The sequence below is a fragment of the Eleutherodactylus coqui genome, chromosome 1 (assembly GCF_035609145.1).
Source record: "Eleutherodactylus coqui strain aEleCoq1 chromosome 1, aEleCoq1.hap1, whole genome shotgun sequence".
NCBI lineage: Eukaryota > Metazoa > Chordata > Amphibia > Anura > Eleutherodactylidae > Eleutherodactylus > Eleutherodactylus coqui.
In genome coordinates this window covers 485,840,210-485,858,219 of record NC_089837.1, presented here as the reverse complement: position 1 = coordinate 485,858,219, position 18,010 = coordinate 485,840,210, and the positions used below count along the sequence as shown (strand labels likewise).

The window sequence follows — 18,010 nt, the reverse complement described above, 5'->3', positions numbered from 1 at the left end:
CCTGTTTGAGCAAAGCTGTACTCCTGATGCTGTCCAGCGTCAGGACATTGTGTGCACTGCAGCTGCTGTACTCTGCACAGCTTACATACTCCCCACATTATAAATTGACATACCAGTACTCACCCTTAGGCCGCCTGCAGACAAGCGGGTCGGATCCGGCAGCGAGAAATCTCGCCGCGCGATCCGACCCCAGAGCCTGCAGGGACGAGCGCGTACTCACCCGCGCCTGGCGGCCCCGGCTCTTTGATGTGCCGGCTGCCGCGCAGCCGGCGCATGCGCAGACCGGAGCCGGCGGCCAGGTGAGTGCGTGCCCCGCAGGAAATTAGAACATGCCGCGGTTTGTTTGCCGCGCGAGATTTCGCGCGGCCAAACCGCGGCCGTCTGCATAGGAGTGCGTATTGTAATGCACTCCTATGCAGACTTTCAGCGGCGGAAATCCCGCTGCGGGATTTCCGCTCGTCTGCAGGCGGCCTTACATGAATACCAGATAGGGTATAGTTTCCAAAATGGAGTCACTTTGGGATTGTTGCACTGCACTGGGTGGCTCAAGGACTGTAAAACATGACGTCTGAAAATTATTATAACAAAATCTGCCTTTCTGAGCCCCGCCATGTAATCAAAGAGCAGTTTATGTCTACATGGGGTGTGTCCATAATCAGGAGAAATTGCGAGTGCTTTTTCTCATATGGAGCCTCATGAAAATAAATAAATTCGAACTAAACCTACATGTTTTTGGAAAAAAAAAATATAGATATAGATATGTGTATATAATTTTCCTGGCCTAATGTTAACATCTACCACAAAACACCCATGTGGTCAAAATAGTCACTTGATGAATTTCTTGGAACTAGTGATGAGCGAGCCTACTCGGTAAGGCAGTTACTTGAGCGAGCATCACTCTTCTCGAGTAACTTCTTAGTGATCCGAGCAGGCTCGGGTGGGCTGCGGGGGTGAAAGGGGGGAAGAGAGAGATCTCTATCACTCTTCCTCCCGCTCCGCTACCCCCCCCCCCCCCCACAGCCCACCCGAGCCTGCTCGGATCACTAAGCAGTTACTCGAGAAGAGTGATGCTCGCTCGAGTAACTGCCTTACCAAGTAGGCTCGCTCATCTCTACTTGGGACTAGAGATGAGCGAGCGTACTCGCTACGGCAAATTACTCGAGCAAGAATTTCCTTTTGCGAGTACCTGCCTGCTCGTCTCAAAAGATTCGGGTGCCGGCAGGGGAGAGCAGGGAGGAACGGGGGAAAGATCTCTCTCTCTCTTTCACCCCCCTCCCCCCGCTCCCTCCTGCTCACTCCCCCAACTCGCCGCTCACCCCCGCCGGCACCTGAACCTTTTGAGATGAGCGGGCAGGTACTCGCAAAAGGCAATACTCGCTCGAGTAATTTGCCTTAGCAAGTACGCTCGCTCATCTCTACTTGGGACATATATGGTAAATGTTCTTTATTAACTATTTGGTGTGCTAGGAGTATCTGTCTTAAAAGCAGAAAAATTCAGAGTTTGAAAATTGTAAAATTTTCAAAATGATCTATAAATTTAGGATTATTTCACTACAAAACACAAACCATATTGGCCAAAATTGACCACCAACATAAAGTACAATATAATAGGACTAAAAGCTGGCAGTGGAGGAGGCGCAACACTCCAGGTTGAAGCATGTAGGAAGTAACCAAAGGTGTGGACAACGTCTCCTTTTATTTAATAAAATACAAGATCAGCATATGAAGACGCGTTTCAGGATGACCCTGGCTGACCCTCACCGCACAGGCAAAGAGGATCTCCTGATTAACCCCTTTTGAGACTCTTGCTTGCATGTTTTAAACACCATCTGAACTGATGAAGGGGTTATCCCAACCTGACTGAATATGTTTTCGATAAATTGGAATGTCTATTGCAAGCCAGGCTCAACATCCGTACCTAACAAATGCGCTTCGGGCTGAATAAACACAATTTCTACAGACGCGCTCTAAAAGCTTGTAGAAACCCTTCCAAGAGGAGTTAGGCTTCTCTCACACTGGTGCTTTTTACCGCGATTAACCGCACTAATCGTAGTAGAACGTTCCCATTGAAATTGATGGGGCCTCACAGACGTGCTCCATTGCGATTTTCAAGCAAAGTCTGTTCTATATTTGGCCGTTTAGGACACCTCATTACAGTGATGGGGTGCACTAAAACACGCTGTCGGCCGTAGGGAGCTGCGGCTGAAAGCGAGAATAAAATCACGGCAAAGCGCTGCATTTGAAATTGCGGCGTTTTGCCACATTGACTTGTGAGAGCGGCCTTAAGACTGTTGTATCTGCAAATGATGTCCAAAAAACCCGTAAAGTCTTGATGGTTGGGCAACCTCATACTTTTGGACATTTAGAGTAGTTTAGGCATTAAAGGGTTATCTGACATTAGAAAAAATGGTCTGCTTTTCCAAAAACCTCACCATTCTTGTCCTCGCGCCGTGGCTGGTGTTGCAGTTTGGTCTCATTCACTTGAGACACTTTTTTTATAATTTTTCTAACATCCCCAGTAATTCTGCAGGTATGTGTGACAGCTTGTACTACTAATGCGCTTACTCAATAACCTTTGTTTATGTGCAGAATGAGATGGCCGAGACTGAAGCATGTTATAATTTCCAAGAAGAGGTGGGTTACTATAGATTTTTTTTAATCAAACCATGTTTATTAAGTTTTTTTTGCAATAAGAAAAAAAAAACCACAATACAACACAGCAACCCCCTATACACAAACCCTACCCACCCCGTACAGCCAGCACCCCACACAGTACAACGCCACAATAACACAATTCGAAAAGGTGACAGAATTCTAGCGTTCCTTTCTACAAGACCCATGTTGGGATAAGCAAAACCACAGGTATAATATTAATGTGCAGACACACATTGCTATACTCACAGAAGTGAGTATATCTATTCTCTACATACATTGTGTCATGTTACTAGGAAAGGGGGAGGAGAAAGGGACTTGTTATTTGTGTAGCGCCAACTTATTCCGCAGCGCTTTCAGGTAATGTATTTATTACCCCCCAGCATTGTATCCTCCTACGAAATATATGCGCGCGGCACGCAATAATCTTGTGTTCTAGCTTCGTTCCACCTATTGTCATGCACTATCTTGCCGTGTATGTGCATGTAGAACGCGCCAAGATAGGACATGCTGCAATTTTTCTTGCATGTGTTTTTTGTGCAATTCGTGTAAGCGGTAACCTGGTCGATGGGAGATTATTACAACGTATGCCGCGCACAAAACACGCTTAATGTATGTTTACACACAGTGGATATGCTGCGGCACAATCTGCAGCATTACCGCATTCAAAACATTGTTGCGGATTTTGACTCAAAATCAGCTGTGTGTCCGCAGCTTATTTCAGAAGAGACTGTGCACCCCTCACCTCTGAAGTCTTTACGCTGTCAGCGCCTTTTAGCACCTGGTACCTCACCACAAGCCGCCATGATGCGCTGGCAGCGCACAGACTTCGTAGATGAGGGGGTGCACGGTCTCTTCTGAAATCAGCTGTGGAAACACAGCTGATTTCGATTCAAAATCCGCGCCATTTGTGCAGATTTTAACTCTGTTTTGGATGTCGAAATGCTGTGGAATTTGCTGCAGAATTTTCTGCTGCAGAAATTCTGCAGTATTTCCGTTTTCTGTAAACATACTCTAATGATTTTGTGGCATATTTAATAAGTCTAGAATTTTTTTTACAATTGAGCCTCATTTAGTCTTGTATAGTTGACCCGTTTGTATCCAAGATGTAACACCTGGGTTCTACTAAATTAAAGGGGTTGTCTGACTTTAAAAAAAATTTTTTAATCATCTGGCCATGATATAATTATATCCTAAGCACCAGGATGTCAGGAGTTCGGGATAGTGATGCTGTGGCCTCCTATTGGCTGCAGTGGTCACATGACGTCCGCTGTCAACACAGACTGGGATAGTCTGCAGAGCCGCTGCTGCACTCTTTCCAGCAGGGAGAATAGAGGTAAGTATCACTTATTTGTTATTTTACACTCTCTTAATTTATTTTATTAACGTCAGCCAACCTCTTCAGGCCTCATGTCCACAGGCGGGTCGGAATCTGCATGTGGGAGCCCGCAGCGGAATCCAACCCTGCCCGCTGCCGAGGACCCTGCTTACCTGTACAGGTCTTCTTTTTTTCTGTACTGCGGATGTATGTGGAAGTGCCAGCCAGTCCACATGCACAGTATATTTTCTGTTTCAAACTTCAACGGAAGCCATCTCTGTGGGACCCGCAGCAAAATGGAGCACGCTGCGATTTATTTATTTATTTTTTTATTTTTTTTTTTAAATCCGTGAACGGAAACCCCAATTGGTTTCCCCTCATGGACATGAAGGATCATTTTACCATAGCATGCTTTGGAGGCTTATTGCTAAGGAATCCAGAGGTGGAATGCCCACTCCGGATTCCGCAGTAACAATTCGCCTGTGGACATTGGGCTTTATATGTACAACAATAAAGGGATCTGTGGTGCTAAGTGAAGTTTATCAGAACTGCTGGGGGTTCAGATGTTCCATCTGGGATCCAGATCATTAAATACTGGCTGAATACGCCCGTGTGAATGAGACCTAACTCCCACCCTCTGTATAATACTGAAATATTTAGTATTTTTCTCACTCCAGGCAGAAGATGACACCCCTACCATGTCTCCAGTACACAGCGCCACATCCTTTGGATTAAAACCTCGATCTGGTAGGTTTCATTGCTGAAGGTGGGAAGTGTTTAACCACTGCGAGATACAAAGAGATTTACCTTTAGCTTCTTGTTTAAGAAAAAGTCAATAATTAAACAGCAGTTGTAGTTTTACACACAGTTTTTGCAGTGTCCATTTGCAGCAATTGGAACAAATTTGGCAAAACCACAACTCTTTAGCTCCTGTCACGTGTGGTTTTGTGTATACTTGTGGGGAAATGCCCAAGACACATTTTCCGGAACTGCCTATAGAGCCCATTACCCGTCGTATGATGAAAGGGGAACCTTCTGAGATGTGTTAGTAGGTGCCAGAATACTTTCTTTTCTTAACTCTTTTCTACACAGGTAGATACAGTAAAAATAAAATGAAACAATGTGCTGCTCAGTTTCTTTACTTGAGGTGGAATGGGTGACCTATGCCACTCTATACAGTGATCTATGTCACAGCCTTCTGTTGGGTATGTTTACACGGAGCAGCAAGGTGAAGTCTCATTAACATACAGTGGAAATGTCCTTGCGGTGCACGTTTTAAATCTGCAGTATGTCAATTATTTTTGCAGATTTTCACCACTGATTTCACATTTGCGATGCAAAGGGTGAAATCTACAACAAAATTTACATATTTTCCCCAACAAATTCACTGCAGAATTTTCTGTGAAATCTGTAGCGGATTGCTTTGATGCGCGTGGACCCCATCTCCAACGGAAGGGAAAAACGACATGTGACCTAAACCTTAGAAGGGGGTTTAAGAGACTAAAAAAATATTATGGGCAGGGAATGGGCCAAAATAAGAAATACTCTCCAGTTAATTGACCTCCTGGTTTATCTCTGCACCGGTCCCGGAAGTTGCTGCAGGGTCACGACACGTGGCCTTCATTGTTCATGTGACTGCTGCAGCCAATCGCTGGCTTCAGTAATCATATGCAATTTTATGTCACCTCTGAAGCCAGTCATTCTTTCCAAGAATATTCAGAGTCTCTCCACTTTGTTGAAGAGCCGCCTCTTTTTGACCCAGAAATTTGTAGATTGTGTATTATACTGGAGGTTAACAATAGAATGCATGAAGTGCCACAATAAAGATTTAAAGGGGTTTTCCTAGGACTTAAAACTGCTTCACAAGCACTCTGACCTTCCAGGTTGCTTCTGACCAGGACATGTGACTATTGCTGCCAATCACTGGCCACTCCAGCAGCATCCAGGAAGGACAGAGTGGTTGTGAAATAGTTTTAAGTCATGGGAATACCCCTTTAACCACTTTAGGATCGCGGAACAACTATGTTCTGCGGTCCTGAACTGTGTATGGAGTAGGCTCGGCAGCTGAATCCACTCTATACCCAGCAGTTATTAGCTGTTTCTGCTGTATATAGTATGAGAGATCAAATTATCGCAAGTTCAAGTCTCCTGTGGTGACTAAATAAAGTGTTAAAAAATTTTTTATAAAGTTTTTTTCAACAGTTAAAAAAATATTAAAAAGTTTAAAGTAAAAATCCTTTTCTCGCTCACTTGCCCTGTCGGGTTGCTTGTTTACATGGAATGAGATGGTGACTACTTGGGCGACTATCAACCCGTGTAAATGTATCCAAAAGCAAACTAAATATTTGTATGCAAAGTGATATTGAGCATCCAAACATAAAGGCTCATTTAGATGGGACGAATGTCAGGCAAATGATGCCCAACACTCGCCACGCATACACTCGATCCCGTGCAGCTAGTATTGTTGGCTCGCTCACAGAGGGTCAGCAGTGGGGCAGGGAGGCTGCAAGAGACTTCTCTCCTCGCGCTCCCCCGCCCCTCTCCATTGACTTAACATAGTGGCCGTTCTTTACTGAACAGCTGCTACTTACACTGGGCGATCAGCTCATCGTCCATCATTTATGCAGCACAGACGATGAGCTAATCGCTCAGTGTAAACAGCAGCCGGTCAGTACTGAATGGCCACTATGTTAAGTAAATGGAGAGCGGCGGGGGAGAGAAATCTCCTTCAACCGCCTCGCTGTGAGCCATACTCCCTCTTGTTCAACAGCTCAATAAGTGGGTGTTTTTCCCCTTATTTCTTATGTATTTAATTCATTTCTTTGACAGTTGAGTTGAGGCTAAGAATTCTAGCTAAAGACATACTTAATGACCTAAACCAGTAGCATAGTGAACTATCAGGAAATGGTACTTAAATAACTGATACTTTAAGTCCTAGATAGAGCTGAGCCAGTATACTCGCTAAGGCACATTGCTCGAGCGAGTAGTGCCTTAGCCGAGTATCTCCCCACTCGTCTCTAAAGATTCGGGGGCCGGCATGGGTGACAGGTGAGTTGCGGCGGGGAGCGAGGGGGGGGGTGGTGGAGGGAGATCTACCCTCCGTTTCTCCCCGCTCTCCCCCGCCGGCCAGCGAATTTTTAGAGACGAGTGGGGAGATACTCGGCTAAGGAACTACTCGCTCGAGTAATGTGCCTTAGCGAGTATACTCGCTCATCTCTAGTCCTAGACCAATTCTAATTAGTTCTAAGTGCCATGGGACGAAGCATGCTTCTGTATAACAGTTAATGCGCAGGTCATCTGATAAATTATCTCCTTTGTATAAATACCTTATGTTTTATGGTCTAATAATAATAATTAAAAATACATCTATCGTAACCGCAATCTGAAGCATGATTATTAAATGTTGGATAGTACATTCAAACGTTTTGAAACTCACTATTGGAAAGATAAAAAGCAGTTTCATATTGAGATTTGATAGTTAAAAGGGCTGGGACTTAATGATTAATGTTAACAAATGTGTATTAAAAATGCATGTGTGCAACCTATCAATGTATAAGTTTTTGAAATTCTCCTTTTTGAAACCATGACTCCTTGTCCAGCAAGCCGCTGTCCTGTACGCATGTGGCGAGCACATCATTCAGCCTGCTCCATTGAAACACAACTTGCTAGATTCCCAACATCCAGGACCTGCGCAAGCATAGATGACGAGGGCAATGTGTTTCAATAGAGGAGGCTACATAGAAAAATTGGATGGAGCTATTCTGTGGTGAAGTCTAAGTGGCCTGTGTGACTACTGTATGGCCAAAACAGACCATGAGAGTGTTGAAAGACAGATAATACGAAAGTGCTGTCCAACCAGATGAACCCTCCGCTAATGATAGACGTACTGGAGAACACTGGTGAATGGTGCAACCATCCAAGATGCAAGAATGAGAGGACAACGGGTTAATCCCACTTCTCTTGTTTTATTTAAGTAAAACCAGCAGATAAATGTGTTTCGAGGCTCTGGGTCTCTTCCTCCGTAAAGCTAGGGTTCCAATACTATAGTGTAAGGACGGAATGGCCAGGGGGTGTAAGAAGGGTGATACAGGATGAAGAGAGCAAAAGACAAAAGCAAAGAATATGAGATAGTCCCAGTGGGGGCTTATTGCCATAGATGTACGTGTAAAACACTGCGTTGATCACGCAGCGTCTTACCGCCATGGGAGCCAGCGGTGAGCTGGCTGTCGCAGCATATGGCAGTGATAGTGCACTGAACAGGGCCGCGTATCTCATGCGTGTTTTTTTCTTAACATTCCACTTTCTGTCTTATAGCTGCGTAGGCAGCGCCGCCCGTACACAATTTATTGCGTGTAGACAGCGTTGAGTACACTACCTACAGAGAACAACAGCAGTCACGTAATACTCGGTGGAATAGAACACGCTGCCATCTTTTTCACGCACATATTTACATGCAATGTATATGCATAAATGAAAATCAATGTACTTTCGCTGACACCATTCAACGCGTATTATGCTGGCGCACATCACATGCGTGATACACGGTGAAATCGCGCCCATAGGAATGAGCCCTTATGAGATGACATAATAAAAGTGTGGGAAGAATAGGGAGCATAAATCTAGAAACAATTTTTAATATGGTACAATAATACAGAAACATGGTTACAAACAATCTCAAAATATAAAAAATAATATGAGAGACATTATTAAAAACATAAAAATTATGTAACAATCACGAAGGCTAAAAATAAGTGACACTATTTGAAAGATCGAGTTATATATACAGTAATATGGGCTAAAATATTCACGTGGACTCAGTTCATAACACCATAAAAAAACATTGCCCCCAAACAGGCTACATATATAATAGTTAACAACTAGAGATGAGCGAGCACGCTCGTTTAAGGCTGATGCTTAAGAAAGCATCATTGGTCTTTTTGAGTAAATGCTCACTTGTCTGAGCACCATGTGGGGGGGGGGGGGGCAGTGGGGGGAGAGAGATCTCTCTCTCCTCCCCCCCCCCCCCCTTCCTGCATGGTGCTCAGACAAGTAAGCAGTTACTCGAAACGACCAATGCTCTCTCTAGCATAAGCCTTAACCCTTTCCAATCCAATTTGTATCCTGGTTTTCCTAGGTGGGCTTACTCTTTTTCTGCTGTTACACAACGGCACTATCTGCTGGCTAAAGCCAGTACTGCATGAGGTTACACGTTGGACAGGCTCTAACAGCAGAGAGGCTGGCAATATACAGTAAGAGAACCCCGACAGACATCTTCCAACATCGGAGCTGTACAGCCTTAAATCATAATGTCTTCAGTGGTCAGACAGTGGATTGGAAAGGGTTAAACGAGCGTGCTCGCTCATCTCTATTAAAAACCCGTCATCTTCTCGTTCTTGCATTTCGGAAGATTACGCCACTCACTTGTTCCAGTGTTTCAACAGAGAAGGCTGAATGATGTGTCTCGTCACATACCCTCTAACTGCATCCAACTTATGGTCAGGTTCAGTATGTGGATAGAAAAAGAAAAAAATGCCCCACAAATCCTCTTGAAGTAGGTCGGTTTCACGTTCATGCCAGAACCTCCAGCCGGCGGCTCCATCACCGATACGGCTCAAAATACTGGAAGAAAAAGCCATGTATGCAGCTGGCCGGAAAGTGGACGGACCCCATTATAGCTGGTGGGGTCCGTTCGGTGTTGTATGGTTCCATCCAGAGATGGAGTCGTCCGGCCGCAGGGATTCCGTTTTCTGCTTCCTGAATGGAGCAGGAAAGCGGAACCCCGAGGGCAGATGTGAATCCACCCTTATGAAGTCAGATTCTGTTCTGCTTGGTTTAGGTGTATCTCAGATAATGCATATGATGTAGAAAGGGGGTAAGCATCTTACTTGTTGAACAGTCACCAGCTCCTGAACGAAGTAAGCCCCGAGTCGTCCTGGGTGTCAATGTGAATAGCAAGGAAAGCTGGAAAAAAAAACCCCTCTTTTATTGAAAACCATAAGTTACGAAGAAAAATACTAATGACGTGCCCCCTTATTTACCTCCTACGTGTTTGGGAACAAGTCATAACTGAGGACATGTTCCGAAAGGCGTTACTAGGAAACAGTGAAGGGAGCGCAGTCATTGTTCTTTGTCTTTTTAACTTACGGTTTTCAATAAAAGAAACCTTTTTAGCAGCTTTCTTACTAGATGATCTGTTTTTGCTATTCCCAGTATCTCTGATATCTTGCAGTTTACTGCAGCTAAATACAGTAGAATTAACTTTGTATGTTCAGCCATTCACCCAGATTTATGCTTTACAGGCTGGCGCTGAACCACATTTATTAAATCGGTTGTCGGACCTCTTTTGCACTGATGACCCATCCTCTGCGTAGTTGGTGGACGTCAGTCCGCTCCTCGGGATCCCTGCCTATCAGCAAATTGTCCGACCCACTGTCCAGTGCATGGGGGTGGACATTGTCATCGGTGAACAACGGAGAAAGTGGGAATAAAGCCGACGCTCACACTTTCTTTGCTGATCGCTGATGGCGACGTGTGACCCCCTGCACTGGACAGTAGGTCAGACAATCTGCGGAAAGACGGGGGTCCCAAACGGCTGACTGTTCATCAACTACTGATGGCCTATGCAGAGGATAGTGAAAAAGAGGCCAGACAACCCCTTTAAGACTGGTGATACATACGCCACTCTTTAAAAAGAGAGATTGTTGAGTGCTTTGTACCACATGTAGTAAGAGGCACACGCCTCTTAATAAAGTCTCCAAATTTTTTTTATCAGAAAGTGAAAGTCCTGCAATAAGAAATGTGCCAATTTTCTCCCTTTCAAGTTAATACGTTTGACTAAACATGGAGACCCCGCCCACTCTATAGTGACCACACCCACTTTCCCCATCTGCACGGGACAACTTTTGGTACTGTTTCCATAATGCGCACGTTGGTAAATGTGGGCCAGTATGTTTTGCTCAGTGCTCTAAGATGCTGTTGCTGTACCTGTGATTTATTCTGGTCCTCTTTTGCTTTATACGGACCTCCTCTGACATCCCCTCCTACAGACCCGTCCCTCACTCTTCCTCCTGTCTCCTTCAACAAACTTACACAGGCACAAAATATGGACAGTTATAACTTGGACATGTCACCCGGAGACATTGACAATGGTAGGTAGAGAGAAAGTGCTTTCTTACATGTGGAACGTCAACTGCATGTTCAAAGGAAGGAGCGTGTTCTAGTGTAATCCACTCCGTCCATGAAACACATTCACATCTCTTCCTTCAGTTACTACATCACAAGTTTGTTCCCTCTGTCTGTTGTAGTGAGTCTCCCAGATGTTGTGCTTGTGTGTTTAATGTGTCTATGTTACTTGTAAAGTGTGAAACGTGAGCGTTCTACAGAAGGTCAAGGCAACGTATGAAATAATATATAGGTACTCTATAGAATGTCTAGGAAGTTTTAGGCATGGTGTGAAATGGTGAAAATGTATTCTAAAACTGTAAAAATGTCTTAACCCTAACCGTAGGTCAAACGTGCGACTGCACAAACAAATGCCGATTGTGACGAATTTCGGCACGTTCACTTTATAAGAAGCACTGACTCTCCCCCCCCCACCCCTCACCCCTCTCCCACTTTGGGGAGGAGAAAAGTGCGTCTCATGAAGCGAAAAATACGGTGTGTATATATACACATTCAACAGATGCTTCCAACAAACACAATCCATTGCCCATCTGTCATATAGGATCCTGCTGAAAGGCCCATGGCTGTCATGGAGGAATGCCTATCTAGCCATGCCCATGGGGTGGCTTGATAGAATGCCTGTCATATCGCTGTATGATGTAATGCTATGGCATTACATCATACAGCATTTTGCCATATTTATAATAAAAGAATCGAAATAATAAAACAAAAATACACATTAGTTATCAGGGCTTAGGACTCATTTGCACTGCGTATTAAGCACATATTTTTATATGCCACTAATACGCAGTGATGAAACCTTATTCAAGACCCATTCATTTGGGGTATTTAGACCTATATTTTTCAAGGGTATATTTATATGCCTAAGAAAAATTGCAGCATATCCTATTTTGGTCGGGATTACACATTAAAGTCTATGGGAGCACGTAAATACGCATGATACATGCACTGTGTATTCATGCAGGATAACAATGGGGTCTTCCTGCCTTTTTTTTGCATGTGAAATACACAATGTATATATGCGCAAGAAAACTCAATGAATACGCACGGTTCCGGTTCGGGTATATTTCAGGGACCTAAACTGAATACACTCCTGTGAGTGAGCCCTAAATTAGTTAATTTTATATTTTGTCCAAAACCAAGTATGTATAGGTTAATTATTGTAAGGATAATCCCGCCAAACACTCTACACTATGTCTTATTAATTACCTGTCCTTAACATGTAGCTTTGCACACAAAGGTAAAGTTCACGCAATAGGAGACAGAAACAATATTTACTGAGAGATAGGATGAGGTAATTGTTTAAGGGTTTTCCATATCCTAAGAAGGTACATAGGTCGAACACAACACACCGTGCGCTGGTGGAAGACCGATAAAATGGACCTGCGAGGTTGGATCGTCTGCAGAAATATCCGTCTAACATGTCTCTTCACTCTGGACCCGCATTATCTAAAAGCCACAATTGATTACTTTTATTCATCACTAACCCATCTGACTCGATAGACAAGCTCATAGCAGATATTACAAGATATTGTTGACCATCAGGCATCAACAGAAACATCAACTAATTGGAAGCAATGTTGTTGAAAGGTTCTTCAATGCCATCCTGCTCCTTTAGAATCAGAAGAAGAAAATAAGACCCGGCGCTCCAAGGGTTACATCTAGAGATGAGCGAACGTACTCGGTTCGGGTGTTTTTGGACCCGAGCACCGCTTTTTCCAAGTAACTGACTACTCGGAGCGGGGGGGGGGGGGGAGGTTAGCAGTGGGGAACAGGGGGGAGATCTCTCCCCCCCCCCCCCCCCCACTCGCCTCTGCAACCCCCCGCGCACCTCTGGCGCGCCCCACGAATCTTTTCGTCCGAGTAACCAGTTACTCGGAAAAAGCGGTGCTCGGGTCCAAAAACACCCGAACCGAGTAAGTTCGCTTATCTCTAGTTACATAGTTACATCCATTAGAAATTACAATTAAAGTTCAGCGGACTCCTCCTACAGCAAGGTCTCTGACGTGAACACCCCCTTAATCCTGATCCACCACTATGTCCAGGCCGTCTCTCGTATTGGCGATGTAATATGGACATCTCTCTTTAACAAATCAATTGGTTTCACTATTTCCAAGCATTCAGCTGCAGGAACGGGGTTATAAAACACTGAGAGCTCACTCCCACTGCGATCCCACTCCCCTGCGATGTGAGTGAAAACGCATGATAATAAAACCAATGATTTTCAATGGTTTCATTCTCATTAGTGATGTTTTCACTCTAACCTCGCATCACAAAGAAGAATCTTTGATTTCGCCCATTGCTTTTTTTATGGGGCCAGCAGCAGCAGCGCTGGCCCCATTGAAATCAATAGAAGATCGTAAAGCAGGCTAGGAATTCCCCTAGTAAGAAGAGAGTGGGGGTGGAGCTACAGGGGATCTGTAGCCCGCCGTCTTACTTGGCTAGACAGATTACTTTAATAACCCCTCCAGCCATGCCCCCCTCTCAATCCCCAACCCCCCTCTGGGGGAAACTAACTAGCCCGGCCATCTATCTCTCCAAATATGGCGAGATATGTCACAGATCCCCTGTAGCTCCGCCCCCGCTCTCTTCTCACTAGGGGAATTCCTAGCCTGCTTCACGATCTTCTTTTGATTTCAATGGGGCCAGCACTGCTGCTGCCAGCCCCATATAAAACAATGGGCGAAATCGCAGATTCTTCTATGCGATGTGAGGTTAGAGTGAAAATGTTGCCTCGTGTGGCGCAGAGTGTAAGCTCTCGCTTACGACCTGAAGCAAGTTCAATCCCTGAATGGTTCAGGTAGCCGGCTCAAGGTCGACTCAGCCTCCCATCCTTCCGAGGTCGGTAAAATGAGCACCTAGCTTGGGGGGGGGGGGGGGGGGGGTAATAAATACAAAATTACCTGACAGCGCTGTGTAATAAGTTGGCGCTATACAAATAACAAGAATGAAACCAATGGTTTCATTATCATGTGTTTTCACTCACTCTCACATCGCAGGGAAGCCGCATCGCCAGTGGGTAACAGCCCTTAGAGTAATTGCACTTTAAAAACTTTTGACATGTCAAAAGTTTTGTTGAAGGAAGATGTGACAGCATTCAAGGTGCAAAATGTAAAAGTCTTTATTCTCTCAAGGACATCATAGCAACTTTTCGACTAGAAGGTCTTCGCTCGACAAATTCCTGCATTGTCGAAGTATTGCTATTATGTCCTTGAAGGAATAAAGACTTTTAATGTTTGCACCTTGAATGCTGTCACTTCTCTCTTCTATGATTCTAGATGGGGTCCATGGATTCTGGTTCCCGGTGACTGTGCATTTGTTGCCGCACTACTAAAGCGCTTTGGATTGTGCTGCTGGCACCATGTGTGTTTCTATATGTCAAAAGTTTTGATCACTTGGAGTCCTGCTGCTGAGAACTCCATTGATCAATGAAATGAGGGGGCTGCAGCACTAAAACTGAGCACTGTGTTTCTTTGGTTGACAGCTTTTCTTGACAGATGAAAGCGAATGCACATAGAGGTCTATAGTCAGCCGAAGGGGCATAGCGCTTCTCTCAGCAGCAAGATACCTATTGGTCAAAACTCTTGACATGTTGCTCTGACAAGTTTGTAGAAAGTGCAGTCACTCTTTAAAGGGGTATTCCTATCTAAAACTTGTTTGGCATCTCAACAGGATAGGCTATAAACATCTGATAGATGTGGGAACCACATGTATCTCAATATCTGTCATTTCTGGCCCCATCATCTGTATTGGGTGGTTGGGAATTACAGAAAACAGTTGAATGGGCTGAAATATGCTTATTTTGTAACTTTTATAGAACTGAATGGGAGTTGTGGACTTCAATTTTTCCCAGCTCCAGTTCACTTCTATGGGAGTTCTAGAAACCTTGCAAGACTGCCCACTTCACTGTTACCATAACTTCCAGCTGCCTCAAACACAGCAGTATTCCCATCTCAGCCATGGTTGACTGAAATAGGAATATCTCTTTAACTGAGAATTATTTGGACCCCTTTCTTTTATTAACTCCAACCCATCAACTCCAAAACAAATGACAAATTACTCCACCTCCCAGTCCGACATTGCAGACTGGACAAAAGTCATACCTAACATTTCGGTAGAAGACCTCCTTTCTGCCCTACAAAATACAGCAACGCAACTTCCTACTGCCTTGTGTTGGTTGATGGCATATAAAGTAACTCATAGAGGATATATCCCCCCTGCACAGATGTTACATCTGAATCGAACAAAGTTTTATGTCCATAAAGGACAGATACACACTCAGCGTACAAAATGGGAATAACATAAAATAGTACATAAGGAAACCAAAAAATGGGGGAATGGTGGATCTAACCCTAACCTACTCATGTGAGGAACCTCTGCCTAAAAGTGGAGTGCTCGTCAGGAACCTGGAGGTGACCCTGACGCTCCCAAGTTGGTGGCACTTTTGTGCCGGATCTGTGTTTCCAGTTCAGATGTGAAGGCAGCCAAAAGTTAAAGGGAAATAGGGTGCATTATATAGATTTGGTAATGTTAGGGGGTATTTTGGCTGTACGGAGTCCATACATTTCTAATGGTAGGTTTGGTTGGGACACTCCTAGAATATCTTGTCAAGTAGTGGTTAGCGACTAAATTACTAAAGTAATTAACCAAGTAGTGATTAAAGATTAAATGAAATCTAACAAAATAGGAGGTTAGCAGCAGTATTTTATGCAGGGTTCTAGAGAGACAGAGTAGAGCGAAAAGCAAAGAAGGGTGGTTGTTGTGTGTTCTGTGAAGAGAGGGAATATAAGGACTATGATATATGTAGTGACCATAGTGATGTTCTCATGCAGCAAAGTCAACTTGCTTATGCTTCCACCAAGTGGCTGAAGAGCATTACTGCACTATGAAAATGGGGTACTTATGAATAACAGTGCAAAGCTATAGTAACAGCAGCTCATTTGAGAGAAAATGTGTATATTTCATAGTTGTTAGGATAGGAAAAGCTCCCTTTGTGTTTTTCCAACATCTCCTTCTAAGATTAGACCAATGTTCAAAAGTTTTAATGACCGTTTTATTTTTAAGTGTTGCTATTCAAGGTAACGTGATACAGTTCAAGTTGAATTCTGTAAAAAAAAAAAAAAAAAAAAAAGAAAATGAAACATTGTAAGAATAAAACTGCCACTAGATATTCCTACATAAATCATAACAAAATCAAAGAGCTATAGAACTAAATAACAGTAAAACATCCTCTTAAAAAGGGTAGCTGTGATTTTAAAGTAAATGTTCTATCTCTGCCTGTTTGTACATGGATAGAAAACTAGGTCACATTTATCAGGTATTTAGGCTGTACAATCTCCACGTGTTTGCACTTCCAATATCACATGTCTGCGAGTGGCAAAAGTATGTGAACCTTTAGGATTAGCAGATAACTTAAAGGTAAATTTAGTCACGTGTTTTCCATCAATGGGATACCAATCAGGTGTGACCCCTTTTATTTAAAGAACAGAGATTTATCAAAGTCTGGTCTTCACAATATGTTTGTGGAATGGCATGAACAAAGGATATTTCTGAGGACATCAGAAGAAGAGTTGCTTATGCTATAAGGTTACAAAACCATCTCTAAACAGTTTGGAATTCACCAATGCACAGTCAGACAGACGGTGTACAAATGGAGGAAATTCAAGACCATTATTACCCTCCCCAGGCGTCATCGACCAACAAAGATCACTACACGAGCAAGGTGAATCATAGTCACAAAAGGAACCCAAGGTAACTCCTAAGCATTTAAGGGCCTTTTTCATATCAGCTATTGTTAATGTTCATGAGTCCACCATCAGGAGGACACTGAACAACAATGGTGTGCATGACAGGATTGCAAGGAGAAAGCTGTTGCTCTCCAAAAGGAACATTGCTGCCCGTCCGCAGTTTGCTAAAGATCACCTGGACAAGCTAGGAGGCTATTGGAACAATGTTTTGTGGATGGAGCAGGCCAAAATAGAGAAGCCTAAATGAGAAGCATTATGTTTGGATAGAGAAAAACACTGCATTACGGTATAAAAACCTCTTCCAACTATGAAACACAGTGGTGGTAGTATCATGGTTTAGGCCTGTTTGGCAGCATCTTGGCCAGGACAGCTTGCCATCACTAATGGAACAATGAATTATACTGGCAAATATTGAAAGGAACGTGTCAGGACATTTGCCCGTGAGCTGAATCTCATGAGAATGTGGGTCATACGGCAAGGCAACAGCCTAAAGCACACAAGTCGTTCTACAAAAGAATGGTTAAAGAAGAATAAAGTTAAGTTCTAGTCTGGCCAAGTCCTGACCTTAATCCTATAGAAATGTGGATGGGCCTGAAATGAGCCGCTTACAGGAGGAGACTCTCCAACATAACAGACTTTAAATTGTTTTGTACAGAGGAATGGGCTAAAACGTCTCCAATCTGATGTGCAGGACTAATCAACAATTACTGGAAACCTTTAGATACAATTATTGCTGTACAAAGGGGTCACACCAGATACTAAAAGTAAAGGGTCATAAACTTCTGCTACTTACAGACATGCGATATTGGATCATTTTCCTCAATAAGTAAATAACCAAGTCTAATGTTCTTGACTCATTTTTTTGATTTGGTTCTCTTTAACTACTATTAGGACTTGTGTGTTAATTTTCCATATTTTTGGTTATGTACGGTGTTTCCCCCCAAATAAGACACTGTCTTATATTATTTTTTGCCCCAAAAGAGGCACAGTGTCTTATTTTCGGGGGGGGCTTTATACTCACCTGGCCCATGGCGTCCTGATGGTCCCCGGAGGTGCTGCGTCAATCTTCAGAGTCCTCCCCGTCTGCCATTTCAGCTTTGCTGGTGATGGG

The 18,010-nt window shown here is 43.7% G+C and overlaps 1 protein-coding gene across 2 annotated transcripts in view; it reads left to right on the top strand.

Moving 5' to 3' along the window:
* The window catches only part of LRCH1 (leucine rich repeats and calponin homology domain containing 1), a 204,805-nt gene that overhangs the window by 127,114 nt on the left and 59,681 nt on the right, over nucleotides 1–18,010 (top strand). The window contains exons 14-16 of one of the 2 annotated variants that reach the window (XM_066586142.1): nucleotides 2,590–2,634; nucleotides 4,648–4,717; nucleotides 11,017–11,118. In XM_066586142.1, the coding sequence (XP_066442239.1) occupies nucleotides 2,590–2,634; nucleotides 4,648–4,717; nucleotides 11,017–11,118 (217 nt within the window). The remainder of the gene's footprint in view (nucleotides 1–2,589; nucleotides 2,635–4,647; nucleotides 4,718–11,016; nucleotides 11,119–18,010) is intronic. The other variant, XM_066586152.1, reaches the window with a different exon arrangement.